This window comes from Trachypithecus francoisi, unplaced genomic scaffold, assembly GCF_009764315.1.
Source record: "Trachypithecus francoisi isolate TF-2019V2 unplaced genomic scaffold, Tfra_2.0 Lachesis_group0, whole genome shotgun sequence".
NCBI classification, from domain to species: Eukaryota; Metazoa; Chordata; class Mammalia; order Primates; family Cercopithecidae; genus Trachypithecus; species Trachypithecus francoisi.
The window spans coordinates 179513738-179531265 of record NW_022681453.1 but is presented as its reverse complement, the minus strand read 5'-3'; the positions used below and the strand labels follow the sequence as shown (position 1 = coordinate 179531265).

General features: G+C 40.7%; 1 protein-coding gene across 1 annotated transcript in view; it reads left to right on the top strand.

The window, feature by feature from the left end:
- Positions 1–17528, top strand: part of GADL1 (glutamate decarboxylase like 1) — a 166539-nt gene that overhangs the window by 78716 nt on the left and 70295 nt on the right. Inside the window, exon 12 of the mRNA XM_033212882.1 lies at positions 13054–13253. Within this exon, the coding sequence (XP_033068773.1) occupies positions 13054–13253 (200 nt within the window). The remainder of the gene's footprint in view (positions 1–13053; positions 13254–17528) is intronic.

Below are 17528 nucleotides of genomic sequence, written 5' to 3'. Positions count from 1 at the left end.
GCCTTGTGTGACTTTGAGAAGTCATTTAACTTTTCTGAACCTTGATGCTTTTATCTGTATAATGAAGACACCTTCTGTTTTGAAAAACTACTATAACATTAAATAATGTTCAAACATGTGCAATGCATTGTTAACCAGGTAGTAAGCACACAGCAAATAATTTCGTTTTTCCTTGTTATGTCTATGTTGAGTAAGCCACATGCAAATGCACAGGCTCTTCTGTATGAACAAATATCCATTAGTATAGTGGAAACATTTGTCATTTTAGCACATTTCTGTAGTTTATAAGTCCTTTAAGAAAATGCTATTGTCCACTACATCTTTTGTTGTATCCAAAAGGTTCTACCAAATACTTCCTAAATTTTTAACTGGCATTTAAGGATAGTTTTAAATAGGACTGCTCATGGTGATGGTAATGTCAGTAATGTCCCACAAATTTTCAATGGGATTTGTATAAAGAACGGGAAACTTATGTTTCAGAACTCGCCTTCCTGCATAGCATTTCCTTTCTGTGATATCAATCTCCTACCTGTACTTCAGGCCTCAGAGGACAGAACTCTCAAGAATGCTCGAACTCCAAGAAATGTAGGCCACAGGCCTTACTGCTAAAGGTAAAATTCAAATGTAAAATTCCATTTGAGAAGGAACCGTGCCTTTGTTGACAGCATCACAATAAGCTGGGGACATAGATTGATTTTGTTAAGTATTATGCTCTTGGTGAAGAATTGCTCTTCTAGCCTCAGTCCAAAGCAGCACACTCACTGTTTTGTCCAACTTGAAAGAGAACATTACTAGACATCTGTCTACCTATTTTAGAGAGATGCAATTAATCCATCTAGACTGAAGAAAAACGTCCTGTGTTAATATATTTTTTCAGGCATTTACTTACACATCATTCCACAAATAATCCAAATATCTCCAAGGTGGTGGGCTGCAGGGCAATATTATCCTCAATTTGCAGAGAAATGAAAATGTTATATGATGAAGCAAGGTGATGTAGTTGTGACAGTTACACAGTAAATACCCAAAGTTCAGAAGCAGCAAATGACTACTGAATGCCTTTGCTACGCTATGCGCCAGTTAACTAGATATGCCAAACATTTGCCAAATTCTGTAATCTCTCGTCTTTTGTCTCCCTTCTCATGTGCCTTGTGTGCGCAGACATGCCAGGCTTCCTCATTGCATTTTCTCTTGGCTTTGAACCTCATTTATTCTCCTGTTCCACATTCTCCCCCTATTATTTTCCCCCTCCTTCTCTTCTTCCCCCATCTACCCTACCTCCCTCACTTCTCCTATCTCTTATCTCTCCCTTCCTCCTGTCCTCTCCCAATCCCACCATATTGTAGGCTACCTTAAATCCCTTTTGCAACAAAGTAGGGTCTCAAATGGATCCCAGAAACTCAGAGTTAGCAGTAATATAGGAAGAGGAAGGATCGCAGTTCTTCCTATCAGAGCCAAGTGAGCCAAGTTCTCCTATCCGTTGATACTAGCTTCTGAAAATAAATGGTTTTTCTTCCATATCACAATAACATAGTGATATGGTTTGCCTGTGTCCCCACCCGGATCTCATTTTTAGTTGTAGCTCCCGCAGTTCGTTTTTGTTGTGGGAGGGACCCAGTGGGAAGCAGCTGAATCATGGGGGCAGGTCTTTCCCGTGCTATTCTCATAATAGTCTCTCAAGATCTGATGATTTTAGAAAAGGGAGTTTCTCTGCACAAGTTCTCGTGTGTTGCCATGTGAGATGTGCCTTTCACCTTCCACCATGATTGTAAGGCCTCCCCAGCCACGTGGAACTATAAGTTCATTAAACTTCCATTGTAAATTGTCCAGTCTCTGATATATCTATCAGCAGCATGAAAACAGACTAATATACATGGCAAAGCAAAAGGTTGACTAGGTTAAGGTTCTTGGTTTTTTTGCACATTTCATCCATGCTATATATAGCCCATGGACATAGGTTTTATAGTTTGGAGCTTCTTTTTTTCTCCCACTGATTAAGACTTCAGCATGGACGGTACGCAACCCATATTCTCTTTGGGTTACATGGAATAAAGCCATTCTTCACTTGTATTCACACACAAATAAAACTCTTATAATGAGCACTAGTAGCAAAAGATAAGTTAGATAATCACCCTAGTTTATATGTTATCAGAAAAACTCAACACTTCAGACTTCTCCAGTCCCAACATGAATGTAATATTCACTGAAACTTCTAGATCAGGATTTTTCAACGTGAGATCAAGACCCATCAGAGCAGTGGTTTCCAATCCTGGCTGCACCTTAGCATCGCCTGGGAAACATTTTAAACAGTAACATTGCCCTTACTTCACACAGAAAATTCTGGTTCTGTGGCCTGGAGTAGGAACCCTGCGATGTTATTTTTTGGGGGGAAAAAACAACAACAGATCATTCTAATGTTATCCAGGGTTAACAATTACTGTACTAATTGTTCTTGAGTTACACAGTCAATTGTAAGTCATGCCAGCTTTTTTTTTTTATTCCTTTTAATGAACAGACTGAAATAGAAAAAAATCAGTACGCACTCCATGTGGTAATGTGTACTATTCCATGAAATTTTTCTTTCAGTTTCATGTGTAGTAAGGTGGATACTGTGTCACTATTTAAAAATAATTTCTTACTGTGAGTTGTAGTCAGAGTTTGATAAACATTGTTTTAGATTATCTTTAATAGAGAAGGTATGTTGATTGTTGCCTAGGGAAAATCAAAAAAATCTCCATCTGTCCCAAGAGAGAAGCCCGATTGTGCTATTTTTAAATGCTTGTAGGACATGCAGAGGTATTGCCAAGTGATCTCTGCACTATCAAATGTTTCTTACCTATTTATAGAGGCACTTACACATTCTCTAAGAAACTGAGTCCAACTTTCCCCTCTTGTAGGCAGCGTTATGGTTTAAAATTATTAAGTTGCATTTCTAAAAATACCTTTTAGTTCAGTCTCCTCATTTTCTAAGCAGCTCATTCTAACCCTTAGTTAGGGGTATTTAAGGAAGATTTACACTCTGGGAGAAAATATCTCAGATCTTGCACTAAAGTATGCTAGCAGTTCTCTGAAAATCCCTAACAGGTCTGCAGCCCTGAAACTTAAAGCTTTCTGGAATCTTTCAAGAGGCTTTCTGGAATTGGAAGGGGAGTTTTGATCTCAACACTAAGTGCTCAGAATATTCCAGAAGTCAGTGGTTTTTACAGATGATGTCAAACTGATCCAGTGCCTGTGACCTCTTAGCAGTTCATAGCTGGTAATGTGTAAACCACTAGCAAGAAGGCTGCTGTTTCCAGCCCCGCCCTTGTAGCATGATGGGGAGGGAAGTCCCTACCCCCTCCCTCCCCCTCCCTCTCCCTCCCTACTTTCATTTTGCGTGGAAGGCTGCTATTTCCTTTGCCCATTTTGCTGTGAGACTACTGTGGGTGACTGGGAGAGAGAGTAGCAAAGATGACAAACGAGAAGAAAGGCGAGCCAGAGGAGGGTGCGGCCAGAAGACGACTGGGGGCTCACGGGAGGAACCTGGGGAGTAGTGCCCACTGCACAAACACGCCCTTTCCTGCTCTGCTGCCTTGAGCTGGACAGAGCTGTAGGATCTCTTTGATAACTTATTACATAAAGCAATATACACAGTGGGAAAGTGAGGATTTTGAACCACCACAAAAATGTCAAATGTATTAAGGAAAGAAGCAACTGACCTCAGCTTTGTAAAGCAACTTATGATTTTCAAGATCATATCAACCAAAGGGTCAAAGGTGGAAAATACACACAGATCTCTCTGTGTATATCTCTGCATTTACCTGTCTGTCTATATATATATCATGTAAAACTTTTCTTTCATAGTATCATGAATTGAAATGCTGATGTTTTCTCAAAGAATATATTTTCACAGATAGCTGTGAAGTTAAAAGCATTATGTCAATTAACTGAAACAAGAGATGAAGTCACATTTTGTTGAAACCTAGCACACAGCACCCAGAAACTTTCTGGAAACGGCTTGAACCAGGCAGACCATTGAACCAGTGTGTGAGGAGGGCTGACAGCAGTTTTTGAGAAACTGGAGATCAAAATAAACTCGAGGAAAGGAGATGTCAAAATGGCAGTACAAGCTCAAATATGTCACTATATGGCAGAAGAATACAGGGCAGACTGTTCACCGGAACAGAAATTCAATCACAAGCACCTTATGTATCAGCAAACTTCATTATGTATCTGATACACTTCAGAATATTTCTGAGAAAATATTAGAGCAAGGTTGTTGTCTCCTTGTAGCCTCATGCTCCTTAAATTGGAATAAGACAAAAAATATGTATATCTCCCCAAAGAATATGCAGAGAGATTCTTCTTATAGTATGAATTTTATGCAATGATTTTTTTGGAGGAAAAGGTGTGTGTAAAAATCTCTTTCTTAATATATACTTGTAGTAAATCCAAGTAATATAAAAATATAAACTTAAAGTTCTCTACAATCCCTCTGAAAATGAATTATTAAAAAACAAACAAAAAAGTATCAGCAAACTTCTGTACACAACATCTTCCAGGAAGTACAAGAGATCGTGAGAAGGAAGTGAGAATTGGAGAACTCATTGAGGATTTGAGCAGAGATTGATCTATAGGCGATACCAGTGACTGGAAAATGCATGACTGGAATGGGCAAGATAGCTGAGTCAATATCAAAAAATGATTCGGAACTGGTAATAGAAGCAAGCCTTTATATCATGATTTGAACCTCCTACATTGAAACATCCAATGGAGCACAATGTGTCTGCAATTAGTCTCTCAAATTGCAGATGAAAAGGCAAACAGGAATTCAGATTTGGTGGCAAATTCAAAAAATAATTGTTCCCCTTTATAAAAAGTAAGTTCTCTCTCCAAGCTGTATGCACACCCGATGATTTTAAGTATTTTCTATTCTGACAGAGAATGAAAAATCTACAGCAGAAAAATGAACTAAATAAATCCAAGTAAAGAAATGAATTAAAGACATGCCATAGGAAAAAAAATGAAAGATGTCTATTTAAAGATGACAGAAATGAAAGAATACCTGCTTTGGATTATAGGTGAACATAAATAGAGCAAAATGCAGAAAGATTGTGAGTAGAGACTCAGGCAATGAGTCCTCGCTGGTTAAAGTTGAAGGCAAATTCCCAGTTATAAGTGAATAGTTCTTACAGTAGAACGCCACCATCCTTCATTCACTGTGCATGAGACTAGGAAAGCAGAGGTTACACAGAAGGACACAGGAGGGTGAAGGTTAAGTGCAAATATTGTTTCAAATGATTCTGATGACCTGCTCTCATTCTTACCACAGGACTTGTAACGTGTTATATACATTTGAAAATCAGAAAGAAGGAACATTTATAACGGGGGGGGGGGGAGGACAGAGAAAGACAAAAGTAGTGGGTGGACTTGCATTTAGAGAAATGAAGAGAGGGTTATTTTCCCACTTACTAACTTTATACATCAGCATTTTAGACAAAAAAGGCAAAAGATTGATAAAAGTGGTATGCTAATGTAAGAATCTGTGTATTAGATGGCATCCAGATAGTCTGTTGGTTTCCACAAGCTCAAAATGCATCCATTTACACAGGTGCCTTGTACTGACCTATACTTTAGCACTTGAAATCTCACCTTTCAATGATATCCTCATATTGTTCATTTTGTTTTGGTTTTGTTTTTGTTATTGAGATGGAGTCCTGCTCTGTCGCCCAGGCCAGAGTGCAGTAACGCTATCTCAGCTCACTGCAACCTCCGCCTCCCAGGTTCAAGCAATTCTCCTGCCTCAGCCTCCCGAGTAGCTGGGATTACAGGCATGTGCCACCACGCCCAGTTAATTTTTGTATTTTTAGTCGAGATGGGGTTTCGCCATGTTGGTCAGGCTGGTCTCCAACTCCTGACCTCAAGTGATCTGCCCACCTTGGCCTCCCAAAGTGCTGGGATTACAGGCGTGGGCCACCAGACTGGCCTGTTCATCCTTTGTTTCTTCCTTTTTCCACCTCTCTGCCCTGTCCTTCCCTCGCTCTTTCCCTCCCTCCTTTCTTTTCTTCCTTGTCAGACTATTCATGGCCCAACCTAATACACTGACATTTTACATGGTTCAGTCTGATTTGCTTCCTTTTGGGAAAAACATTGTTTTATTCCCCCACCCCGATAGAGTCTCCCTCTGTCACCCAGGCTGGAGTGTAGTGGCACAATCTCGGTTCACTGCAATCTCCACCTCCCAGGTTCAAACGATTCTTCTGCCTCAGCCTCCCGAGTAGCTGGGACTACAGGCATGTGCCACCATACCTGATTGAGTTTTGTATTTTTAGTAGAGATGGGGTTTCGCCATGTTGGCCAGGCTGCTCTCAAACTCCTGACCTCAAGTGATCCGCCCAACTCAGCCTCCCAAAGTGCCGGGATTATAGGCGTAAGCCACTGCGCCCGGCCGCACATCCTCTAGTGTCCTCTGCTTACTCTCTTCCTTCCACCCCACACCAACTATGCAGAAGTTAACATAACCATTTTTCCCTCTTTGCTTAAGGAAACTGGAGAAAACTCAACAAGTTACACCTGGCCAATTGATGGCTCCCTTAGCTCAGTCCACCCGGCGTATGCCCCGGGTCATTCTAATTTTATGTGATGCCTTTAGGGTCTTCCATTTAAACTACACTGAGACTTGTAAAGACCCACAGCATCTACAAAGGACTTCAAGTATGGGAGCTTAATTAAGTCAGGATCCGCTCCATTTGAAGGATGTAGAGCATTGATAACTCTTTATTGCTTCAAGATTTTTGTAATATGTTCTGTCAGCTCGGCCTACTCCTATAACTGTATAACTAGCAAATACATTCCATTAAAAAGGAAGGTGGATGAGGGTTGTAATATGTTCATTTCATAAACAGTGAGGAAGTCGAGAGCTGATGTTCTGTCCTGCAGCTTGCCTGGGGGAAATAAAGTAAACCAAAGGAGGAACAGGCAGTGACAGCTGGGAGGGGTCAGGGGATACTGGAATGTGCAGAAGAGGAGGAGTGGTGGGTAATATTTTTGATTTAAGACTAAAGAGTATTCCCAGTTAACATTAGTTCCTTAGATTTCCATAATACTTATGTATGATGGGTAAAACAAATAACAGCCTTTTCATTAGGCCAATGAGAAAAATGAAGCCCAAGATGTTAAGTGATAGGCTTTGAGCTCTGACACTAAGTAACTAAATCAAAAGCAGAATTCACATCTGCTGATTCTTACTTTATTCTGCCAGATTAGTAATGAAGTTTAAGCTGTAAGATCTACAGGAGCCTGGGAAGATTCCATCACTAGTCATTCTTATTGTGGCATTTAAGATGCTTGGTGACTTGGCTACTCTAGATTTCTAGCCTGAACTCTCCAGCTATGGCCCACTTCCTTAATTAGCTCCAGTTATACTCAATTAATTCTGTCCTCTCATTGGTCCAGCTGCCCCTCACTTTTCAGCTCTCAGCTTCTTCTGGAAAGTCATCTCTCACACCTCTAAGGTGGTGAATATGACCCTCCTTTGTGCTCTGTCGCGCCTTGTGCTTTTTCCTATTCCATCACTGGACAGTAGTGGCCTATTTTTTCTCTACTCCTATTCCCACCTGCAATGTCTTAAGGATGGTGACTTTCTTATTACATCTCCAGTGCCTAGCACAGCTTTCAGCCTATATTAATGTACCCAAATGTTTGCTAAATAAAGCCAGTATCAGATGGCATAATCATTTTAAAAGTTCACTTTTATGATTACAACCAAGTCTTCTATTTGCGACCTAAATTTGATTTTGTACATTACACCAACAAATATTAACCCAGATACTTAGCACCTTCATGGGCTTGTGTACCCAGGCTCGTGCCATGATAGTGCTTGTTATGTAATAGGTCCTCAATACATAATTTTTAGATGAATTATTAAAAGATGATTAATATTCCTATTTTCTAAGTCATTTAGTTTAGACCTTTTTATGGTGACATAGGACAGAATATAGGAAGGCCCATATGGGAAGAGCTTTTGGTAGCTTTTCTGTGATGAGCTGAAAAACATGATTGCAAGGAGGAAATACAAAGATTTTTGTTGTGTACAGCAAGGATCCCCCCCACCCAGGCCACAGACCTGTACCAGTTGATGGCCTGTTAGGAATCGGGCCACACATCAGGAGGTGAGTGGTGAGTGGTAAGTGAGCAAGCATTACCACCTGAGCTCTGACTCCCGTAAGATCGGCCTTGGCCTTAGAGTCTCATAGGAATGCAAACTCGATTGTGAACTGTGCATAAGAGGGATCTAGGTCATGTGCTGCTTATGAGACTCTAATGCCTGATTTGAGGTAGAACAGTTTCTTCCTGAAACCATCTCCCCAACACCACACCCCACATCTGTGGAAAAATTGTCTCCCATGAGCACTGGTCCCTGGTGCCGAAAAAATAGCTGGGACTGCTGGTGTACAGAATCCCGACTTAGTAGACCCACATGATCACTGACCAAAAAGAGACCACAGAATCTGATCTGGCCTATAGAAATCAAAGATGGCTTGGCTAATCTTGGTCAGGAGAATATGCAACCTACAACAGATTCATTCATTCACATAATGAGTGAATATTTTGGATAATACTTCCAGATTCACAAGTATTCATCAAGATCTCAAAATGCTTCATAAACAGGATATTACTGGTGGTAAGACCAGAAGTCATGTTTATAGGAAAAAAATAAGAGTTTGAAACAGGATCTTAGTTATTTTGACCTCTGGCTCAGTGTTCTCTCTTCTGCCATTTTCCTTTTTACCAGCCTCTCCAAATGGAGCATCCTCTTCCACATGTATTTAAGTGCCCACTGTCGATGCAATAAAGTATAATAGGTTAGAGTTCAGGCCCTGAATCTAAGCAGTTTTGGTTTGAAACCTAGCCCTATCACCTAGTAGCTACATGAGCTTAGGTAATTAACTTGCTGTGTTGCAAATTGTACAATGGAGTTGACAAAAATAGAATTTATCTCACTGGGTTGTGAGATTTAAGTGAGTTATTATATATGAATTGTCTGGAAAATAGTAAGAGTTCAATAAATGTTAGCTCTGGTCATTATTATGTGCTAGGTTAGTGTTGTGAAGGCAAAGAGGGAAAGTAAAAGTTGTGGTTTCTGTGCTTGTCATTGGCTTTTCTTTACTGTATAATCCAATCCATTCTTTACTTTCCTCTGCTTTGCTCTGCAAAAGGGCCAGACACCTAAAAGCCATATTTTCCAGGCTCTTTTGCCAATTGGCTTCCTGCTAGGTTTGGTCACAAAGAGGTTCATATAAGATAGTGAGGTTGGGAGGCCAAGAGTCTCTCTCTACATGGGTAATGTTAAAGAAAACTAGAAGCAGACAGTAAAGTAGTAAAAAGAGACTTTGTTCAGGAACTACTACAGTGAGAAAGAGACCACAGTATAACCCGACTCACTTCTGAATACAGCATGGACAAGTAGGGATTCATAGCCAAGGGGCAGGTTGGGAGTCAGTGGGTAGAAAATGACTGAGAAAACATTAGGAATAAAAGGATACAGGTTAGACATCTGACAAGATTCTTGCTGAAGGCAGGCTAGAATAATCAGATAACAAGTATGAAGGATGAAGAACTTGGTCAGATAAAGGGATATATTGGGATGGGGGATTCTTTCCAAACTGACTAGCAAGATTCTTGCTACAAGAGGGTGATGCATTTATAGAAAGATGAATGTTAAGGTGGAGACCTAGAGGATTTAGACTAACTAAATGTTAGTCAAAAAGAGAATGTTTGTTAAGTAGCACCACCAGCAGAAGTTGTCTCTTCATCACTTCCTGTCTCCAAACAGAGCCTTTCTCCATGCTCACAGATCTCACTTGGAAGCTTCAATTTTCAGTCTTCCTACCAGCTTTCCATGTAGGGAGTGAGGCCAATACAGGCTACAATAGAACAAGACGAAAGGATATATTCCTGATAATCGGTATTATTTAGTACCAGATTCAACTGTGCCTGAAGATTATATATACGACTAGATTTTTAAATATACAAGCCTATAAAGACTCCCTTTTGCTTAAGCTTCTTCCACTTGCCACTGTACAAGTCGTAATACAAATGTCTTCTAATCCCCGAGAAGAGTTTGAATATCACAATATAAAGCAATTTGAATTTTCATTGGATACTTGTCTCTGAAAGCCATATTACTAGTATTTATTGTCCTGTTAGGATTAAGAGTATATGAAGATGAGCAAGATAAATATGGTGCTTCTCTTTGATAGCACAATAACTATTTTCAACAATCTTAAATTTTACTATACTTATTTCTAAAATGTTTTCTCCGAAGATCTGAGCATCTTCTCTTAGTTGATGTCTTAAAACTAAAGGACATCTCATCCACTTTAATACAAGGACATAAACTAAAATGCAAAGTGAAATATGAGAGGAAAGTTTATTTTTGATAAAGTAAATCCCAAGCTGCCAGGTGTTCTTTAGGAAACCTTCCCAAGGCAGAATTTTTAGTGCCATGAAATTAACTGTCACTACTGCAGGACAATTGTTTCTTCTGCTATTTGCTTTCTTGGCTCTCTTGTTCTCCACTTGCTTATGATTACACAATTTGTCTTCTGATAATGGATGAGCCTCCTCTCCCTTTCAATCACTACCATAGGCCCCTAAAACTTGCTCAATAAATGTCCAAAGTTCATTTGCTTTGGGAATTTTTAATCTTTCATGGTTGGTGACAGTAAATTTATAATCGTAATGCAAGTGTGTGTGTGCCTGTGTTATGAATGTGTGTGCATGATTTGTCTCTAAAATACATGCAGTGGCCTTTTAGTGTTATAATATATGGTCAGACTGTAGTTGCTATGGAAACAATAATCAAGTGTCCCGACTTTTGAGGGCAGGGAGATGCAGCAGTGGCAACTGTAATCAGAGTAGAGATATTGATGATAAAATCTAAGACTAAGGGATTTTTCTACTTTAGTGTTCAGGTCAGAGCAATCTACTCTTTCCCTGTATCTCTCAAGAATACCCATCAGAACCAGGCTGAAGGCATACTAATGTTTATTATTATTATTATTATTCTAGAGACAGGGTCTCGCTGTTGTACAGGCTGGCAAGCCGTGGTGTGCTCACAGCCCACTGCAGCCTCGACCTCATGGGCTCAAGTGATCCTCCCACTTCAGGCACATGCCACAACCACAGGCATGTGTCACTATGCCCAACTAATTTTTATGTTTATAGAGATGGGAGCTCACTGTGTTGCCCAGGCTTGTAGCAAACTGCTGGCCTCAAGTGATTTTCTTACCTTGGCCCTCCCAAAGCATTGGGATTACTGGCGTGAGTCACAGTGCCCAGACTTATCATTGTTTTATCTTCAGTTTATTGTGGATACTGGATGAGGGGCATATTGTAATTCTTGGTTATGTTTGGTATATAATTTTTATGTAGTATAAAATCATACTTTTTGATAACGGAACATATGTAGATCCAGACTAGTATGTACACAAGACAGTGTTGCTTAAGTCAGCAAACTTACGCTTTCATTTGAAATGTGATACCTCAAAATTTCCTTTTCATTCAACTAATTAGCACAAGCTGATCAGTCAAATGAAGCACATTTAATACATTCTCTGATCAGAAGGAAACATTTTCTAGGACCCCCATGTCTACTGAGATTTTTTGTAGCTTCCGGTACAGCACTAGTAGTTTTGAATTGTTCAAGTTTGGAAAATGCACCAAATGAGAAGTTCATCTATCTGTGTTTATTCTACTCATACTACATGTCAGGGCATTGAGAGAGGAATCATTGTCTTGATAGCTTAATGAGAGTGCTCTGTGCCCAGCAGTGTTAAGCTACATGGATGTAACGATGGATAAGAAATGATTCCTGCTCCCAAGAACCTGCTTGACCACACAAGGAGAGAATATAGGTAGTGACTGCTCACTGCATGGGGAAAGTACAGAACGAAGGCCAACAAATGCAGCCAAATACCAGTTATTCCTTTGAGTCCAACGAGATGGGCAGATGAAGCTGAAGGGGAAGAAAAAGTTGAGATGGGACCTGATGGAAGGGCAGGCCTGAGAAAGAAGGCAGGCTATGTTTAGTGTCAGTCAACTTCACAGCTTATAAATAGACTGCATATATTCTGTTGAAAGTGTCAAGTATCATAATAAAATAGAGAGTTAGATGCAAGCAAATGGTATAAGACATAGAAGAAACATGATGAAGTGGTTCAGGGACATTGAGTACATTGGCTCCACTGAGGAGGCACATGGATCTAAAATATTTTAGGGGAGTTGTCAGGGCTGTAAATGATTGATTAGGAAATCCTGGCTTTTGCAGACACTAGATGACATTGAAGCCAACATGGCTTCAACTTTAATGGTTTGAGGTTGAGGCAAAGGCCCTATAATGGTGATGAACAGTAAATTATCACCCACTTCCTAATGATAACAAGTTAGTAAATGCAGATGGAATTTGGTTGCAAATAAAACCGGCATGAGACAAACAAGAAAGGCCCTGTGGAATTATAGCTGACATTTTGTGGTAGTGAAAACTTGTTGGCTCTTGTTTACCTCTTCCATAGCTCTTTCACTGGGTTTTTATCCCTGGGCTTTTTCCCTGAGTTACGTCGGGTCTAGCCTTTTCAAATGAATATGATAAAGAAGGTCTTTAAACCTAGTTTATTTTGCTTATGAAATTGTATAACACGTGTAAATGTTTTTTTTGTTTGCCAATGGAGAGCTTTAAGTGAGTTACAGACAGTTTTATTCATACTGAAAAACTGGCCCACCTTGATGTCATAGCTATAATGACATGGTCTTCTCAGCCTCTCAATGCTCAGTAAAATTGTGAAGATGGATTTTAGCATTGTCAACTCTGAGGTTTTGTTTGGTAACACTGTGGGTAACGTGTATCTCAAAGTCAATGTACATTGATTGTGTCTGACGCAAGGCAATCATAAAGTGAGATGTACATTTGGCATAGGTAGAATATACACATTGTGTACATGTGTGTGTTTGCTTTCAAAATCAAGTTGTATTCTAAAGTTGAACGGTCTTGTAATCTTTCTTTCTTTTTCAAAGGATCTTCTTAAAAAATGCTACTGTGCCAAGGCATCTTACCTCTTCCAGCAGGATAAATTCTATGATGTGAGCTATGACACAGGAGACAAGTCTATCCAATGTAGCAGAAGACCAGATGCATTCAAGTTCTGGATGACCTGGAAGGCCCTGGGTACATCAGGCCTTGAAGAAAGAGTTAATCGTGCTCTTGCTTTATCTAGGTACTAGTCTCTCTCTCTCTCTCTCTCTCTCTCTCTCTCTCTCTGTGTGTGTGTGTGTGTGTGTGTGTGTGTGTGTATCCGTGACTGTCTGTAAAGACCTAAGGAAAGTAATACTTGAAATGTGTTGCAAGTGCATATTTTCATTTGTGCATTCTTTATTTCATCCAATACACGTTTTCTCAGTACCTACTACGTGTTAGGATTTATGAACAGAGCAGTCCTACCACCTCTTTCCAAGATCCTAGCCTACTGAGAGATACAAATGGCCCTTCCTTTCTAGCAAGGTGAGGTATAGAGTCTCCAATGCCAATCAGGAGGGCTCTCTAGTATGTTCTTGAGGAGCACTGGCAGAGGCTCCTTGGAGGAAGTGACTTTCAACTGAGATCTAATGAAGAGAAGGTGATATCGTTTGGCTCTGTGTCCCCACCCAAATCTCATCTTGAATTGTACTTCCATAATTCCCAGGGGTTGTGGGAGGGACCTGGTGGGAAATAATTTGAATTATGGGGTCTGTTTTCCCCATACTGCACTGTGATAGTGAATAGGCCTCACAATATCTGATGATTTTATCAGGGGTTTCTATTTTTGCATTCTTCCTCATTTTCTCTTGCTGCCACCATGCAAGAAGTGTCTTTTGGCTTCCACCATGATTCTGAGGCCTCCCCAGCCATGTGGAACTGTAAGTCCAATTAAACCTTTTTCTTCCCAGTCTCGGGTACATATTTATCAGCAGCGTGAAAACGGACTAATACAGCAAATTAGTACCAGTAGAATGGGGTGCTGCTGAAAAGATACCCAAAAATGTGGAAGTGACTTTGGAACTGGGTAACAGGCAGAGGTTGGAACAGTTTGGAGGGCTCAGAAGAAGATAGGAAAATTTGGAACTTCCTAGAGACTTGTTGAATGGCTTTGACAAAAATGCTGATAGTGATATGAATAATAAGGTCCAGGCTGAGGTGGTCTCAGATGGAGATGAGGAACTTGTTGGGAACTGGAGCAAAATTGACTTTTGTTACATTTTAGCAAGGAGACTGGTGGCATTTTGCCCCTGTCCTAGAGATTTGTGGAACTTTGAACTTGAGAGATGATTTACAGTATCGGATGGAAGAAATTTTTAAGCAGCAAAGCATTCAAGAGGTGACTTGGGTGCTATTAAAAGCATTTCATTTTAAAAAGGAGACAGCATAAAAGTTCAAAAAATTTTCAGCCTGACGATGCAGTAAGAAAAAAACCCGTTTTTTGAGAGAAATTCAAGCTAGCTGCAGAAATTTGCATAAGTAACTAGGAGCTGAACGATAGTCCTCAAGACAATGGGGGAAAATGTCCCCAAGGCATGTCATAGTTCTTTCATGGCAGCCCCTCCTATCACAGACCCAGAAGCCTAGGAAGAATAACTGGTTTCGTGGGCTGGGCCCAGGGTCCCCATGCTGTGTGCAGCCTGCAGACTTGGTGCCCTGCATCCCAGCTGCTCCAGCCGTTGCTAAAAGGGACCAAAATACAGCTCAGCCCATGGTTTCAGAGAGTGCAAGCACCAAACCTTAGCAGCTTCCATGTGGTGTTGAGCCTGTGGGCACACAGAAGTCAAGAATTGAGGTCTGGGAACCTCCACCTAGATTTCAGAAGAGGTATGGAAATGCCTGGATGCCCAGGCAAAAGTTTACTGCAGGGGAGGAGGCCCTCATGGAGAACCTCTGCTAGAAATGTGGGGTCCGAGCCCCCACACAGAGTCCCTACTGGGGTATTGCCCAGTGGAACTGTGAGACAAAGGCCACTGTCCTCTAGACACCAGAATGGTAGATCCACTGACAGCTTACACTGTGCGCCTGGAAAAGCCACAAACACTCAATGCCAGTATGTGAAAGCAGCTATGAGGGTTGCTATACCCTGCAAAACCACAGGTGTGGAGCTGCCAAAGACTATGGGAACCTACCTCTTGCATAAGCATGACCTGGATATGAGACATGGAGTCAAAGATCATTTTGGAACTTTAGAATTTGACTGCCCCGCTGGAATTCAGAGACTTGCATGGGCCCTGTAACCCCTTTGTTTTGGCCAATTTCTTCCATTTGGAATGGCTGTATTTACCTGATACCTGTATCCTCATTGTATCTGGGAAGTTACTAGCTTGCTTGACTTTACAGGTTCATAGGCAGAAGGGACTTGCCATGTCTCCGATGAAACTTTGGACTGTGGACTTTTGAGTTAATGCTGGAATGAGTTAAGACTTTAGGGGACTGGTGGGAAGGCATGACTGGTTTTGAAATGTGAGCACATGAGATTTGGAGGGGCCAGGGGCAGAATGACATGGTTTGGCTCTGTGTCCCCACCCAAATCTCTTCCTGAATTCTACTCCCATAATTCCCAGGTGTTGTGGGAGGGACCCAGTGGGAGATTATTTGAATCATGGAGGCAGTTTCCCCACACTGCTGTCGTGGTAGTACATACGTCTCACAAGCTCTTTATCAGGGGTTTCCACTTTTGCATCACCCTTTTCTCTCTTGCCACTGCCATGTAAGAAGTGCCTTTTGCCTCCCACCATGATTCTGAGGCCTCACCAGCCATGTGGAACTGTAAGTTCAATTAAATCTTTTTCTTCCCAATTTCGGGTATGTCTATCAGTAGCATGAAAACGGACTAAAACAGAAAGTGAGAAGAATGACCTGGGTGGAAGGAGCAGCAGGCCCAAATCTCTGGATGTGAGGTGATGCAAAAGTCTGGATGTGACATTAAGGACTTGAAAAGCAGATCTGTGAGTTTTGGTGGCAGCTTAAGTCTTAGAGGCAAAGGCAGTGTGGAAGCACCATATTTACTTGCCTCATAGTAACATTAGAAATAAAGCTGTTATCACACTTGTGAGAACATTAGAAAAGCTCAAGAGATAGGTGCCAGACATTGCTACTTGAATAGGACTGAACTGCTAAACTTAGATCAGTGGTGGACAGGCCATAGCCAAATTTAGTTTTACACGTGTTTTGTTGGGCTTATACTGCTTAGGGTTAACTTCCATGATGTTAGACATTCAAACATTTAAATATTTAAAATGCTTTTTTTAAAAAATAGATTTCTCAAAAACCTGGATTTTTTGTTTTTCTCAAAGTTTAGAATGTTCTCAATCCCACATGGTAACAATTAGCTGAATATGATGATGCCCGACTCTGGAGAAACAGTCCCTATCACTTCTTATGGTTAACAACAACAACATAAATCTAGCCTAATAGCATAGAGGTACAGACAACCTGGATTCAAGACCTAAGTCTTATGTGACTGGGGCAAGTTTCTTAATCTCTCTGCACCTCAGTTTTGTCCCAAGAAAATGATAATAGCACATATCTCAAACAGTTACTGTAAAGGTTAAAGAAATGGATACATATAGAACACTTAGATCAATGCCTGCGATGTCCTACATGCTATTTAAGTCTTAGTTATTACTTAACTGCTTGGCCAGTATAGACATTAGGCTTTGAACTCTGGTTTGGATAGTCTTTCCTTCTTTACTCCCTGTTAACATTTCACTTGGAAAATCATGAAGGACCTTCTTAGAGATTTAGAGCAATTTCTTCTTTCTATAGTGGGTATGAGTATTCTGAGCAACAAGCTGTCTGAAACCTAATGTCTTAAAACAATTGTTTTCCCCCTAGAGGTCTAAATGTTGGCATGACTTTACAGCATACCATAGTGGCTGGGGTGTTTGAGTCTACTCTCCACACGTCTTTCATATTCCTTGATCAGCATACTAGCCAGCACATATTCTTGAGATGGCCATGACAGAAGACCAAGAAGGCAAACCAATCATGTAAGCCCACTTTAGACTCCTGATTGCATTATACTCCCTTGGTCAAAGAAAACCATATGGCTAAGCCCAATGTGAAGAGGTGGGAAGTACCCTCTGGCTTTTAGCAGGGAGAATAGCGAAGTTACGTGGCAAAGGGCTTGGATATAAAGACAGGTAAAGAAATGGCTTTGGCATTTTCAGAAGACGTTTTGAAGTCAGTAATTCTGGTGACTATGGGTATGAAGTAGTTTGAAAAACCTGTGAATGTTATATGAGGACTCTTGGTAGTAAGAGATGGAAACATTAACTGCAAGGTATTATAAACAAAGGTAATTTAAGGCTGTTAGGACTAGTGTAGTGATGACTTTCGGAAGGCTTGGTCTAGGTGCTTAAACAATATCAGCAGTCTTCAGTCTCTCTGCATCTTTCAGTTCTGCTTTCCTTCAGGTTGGGTTTATTCCTATAGAGGAAGGTGGCTGCAAAAAGTGTCAGATCTATGTTCT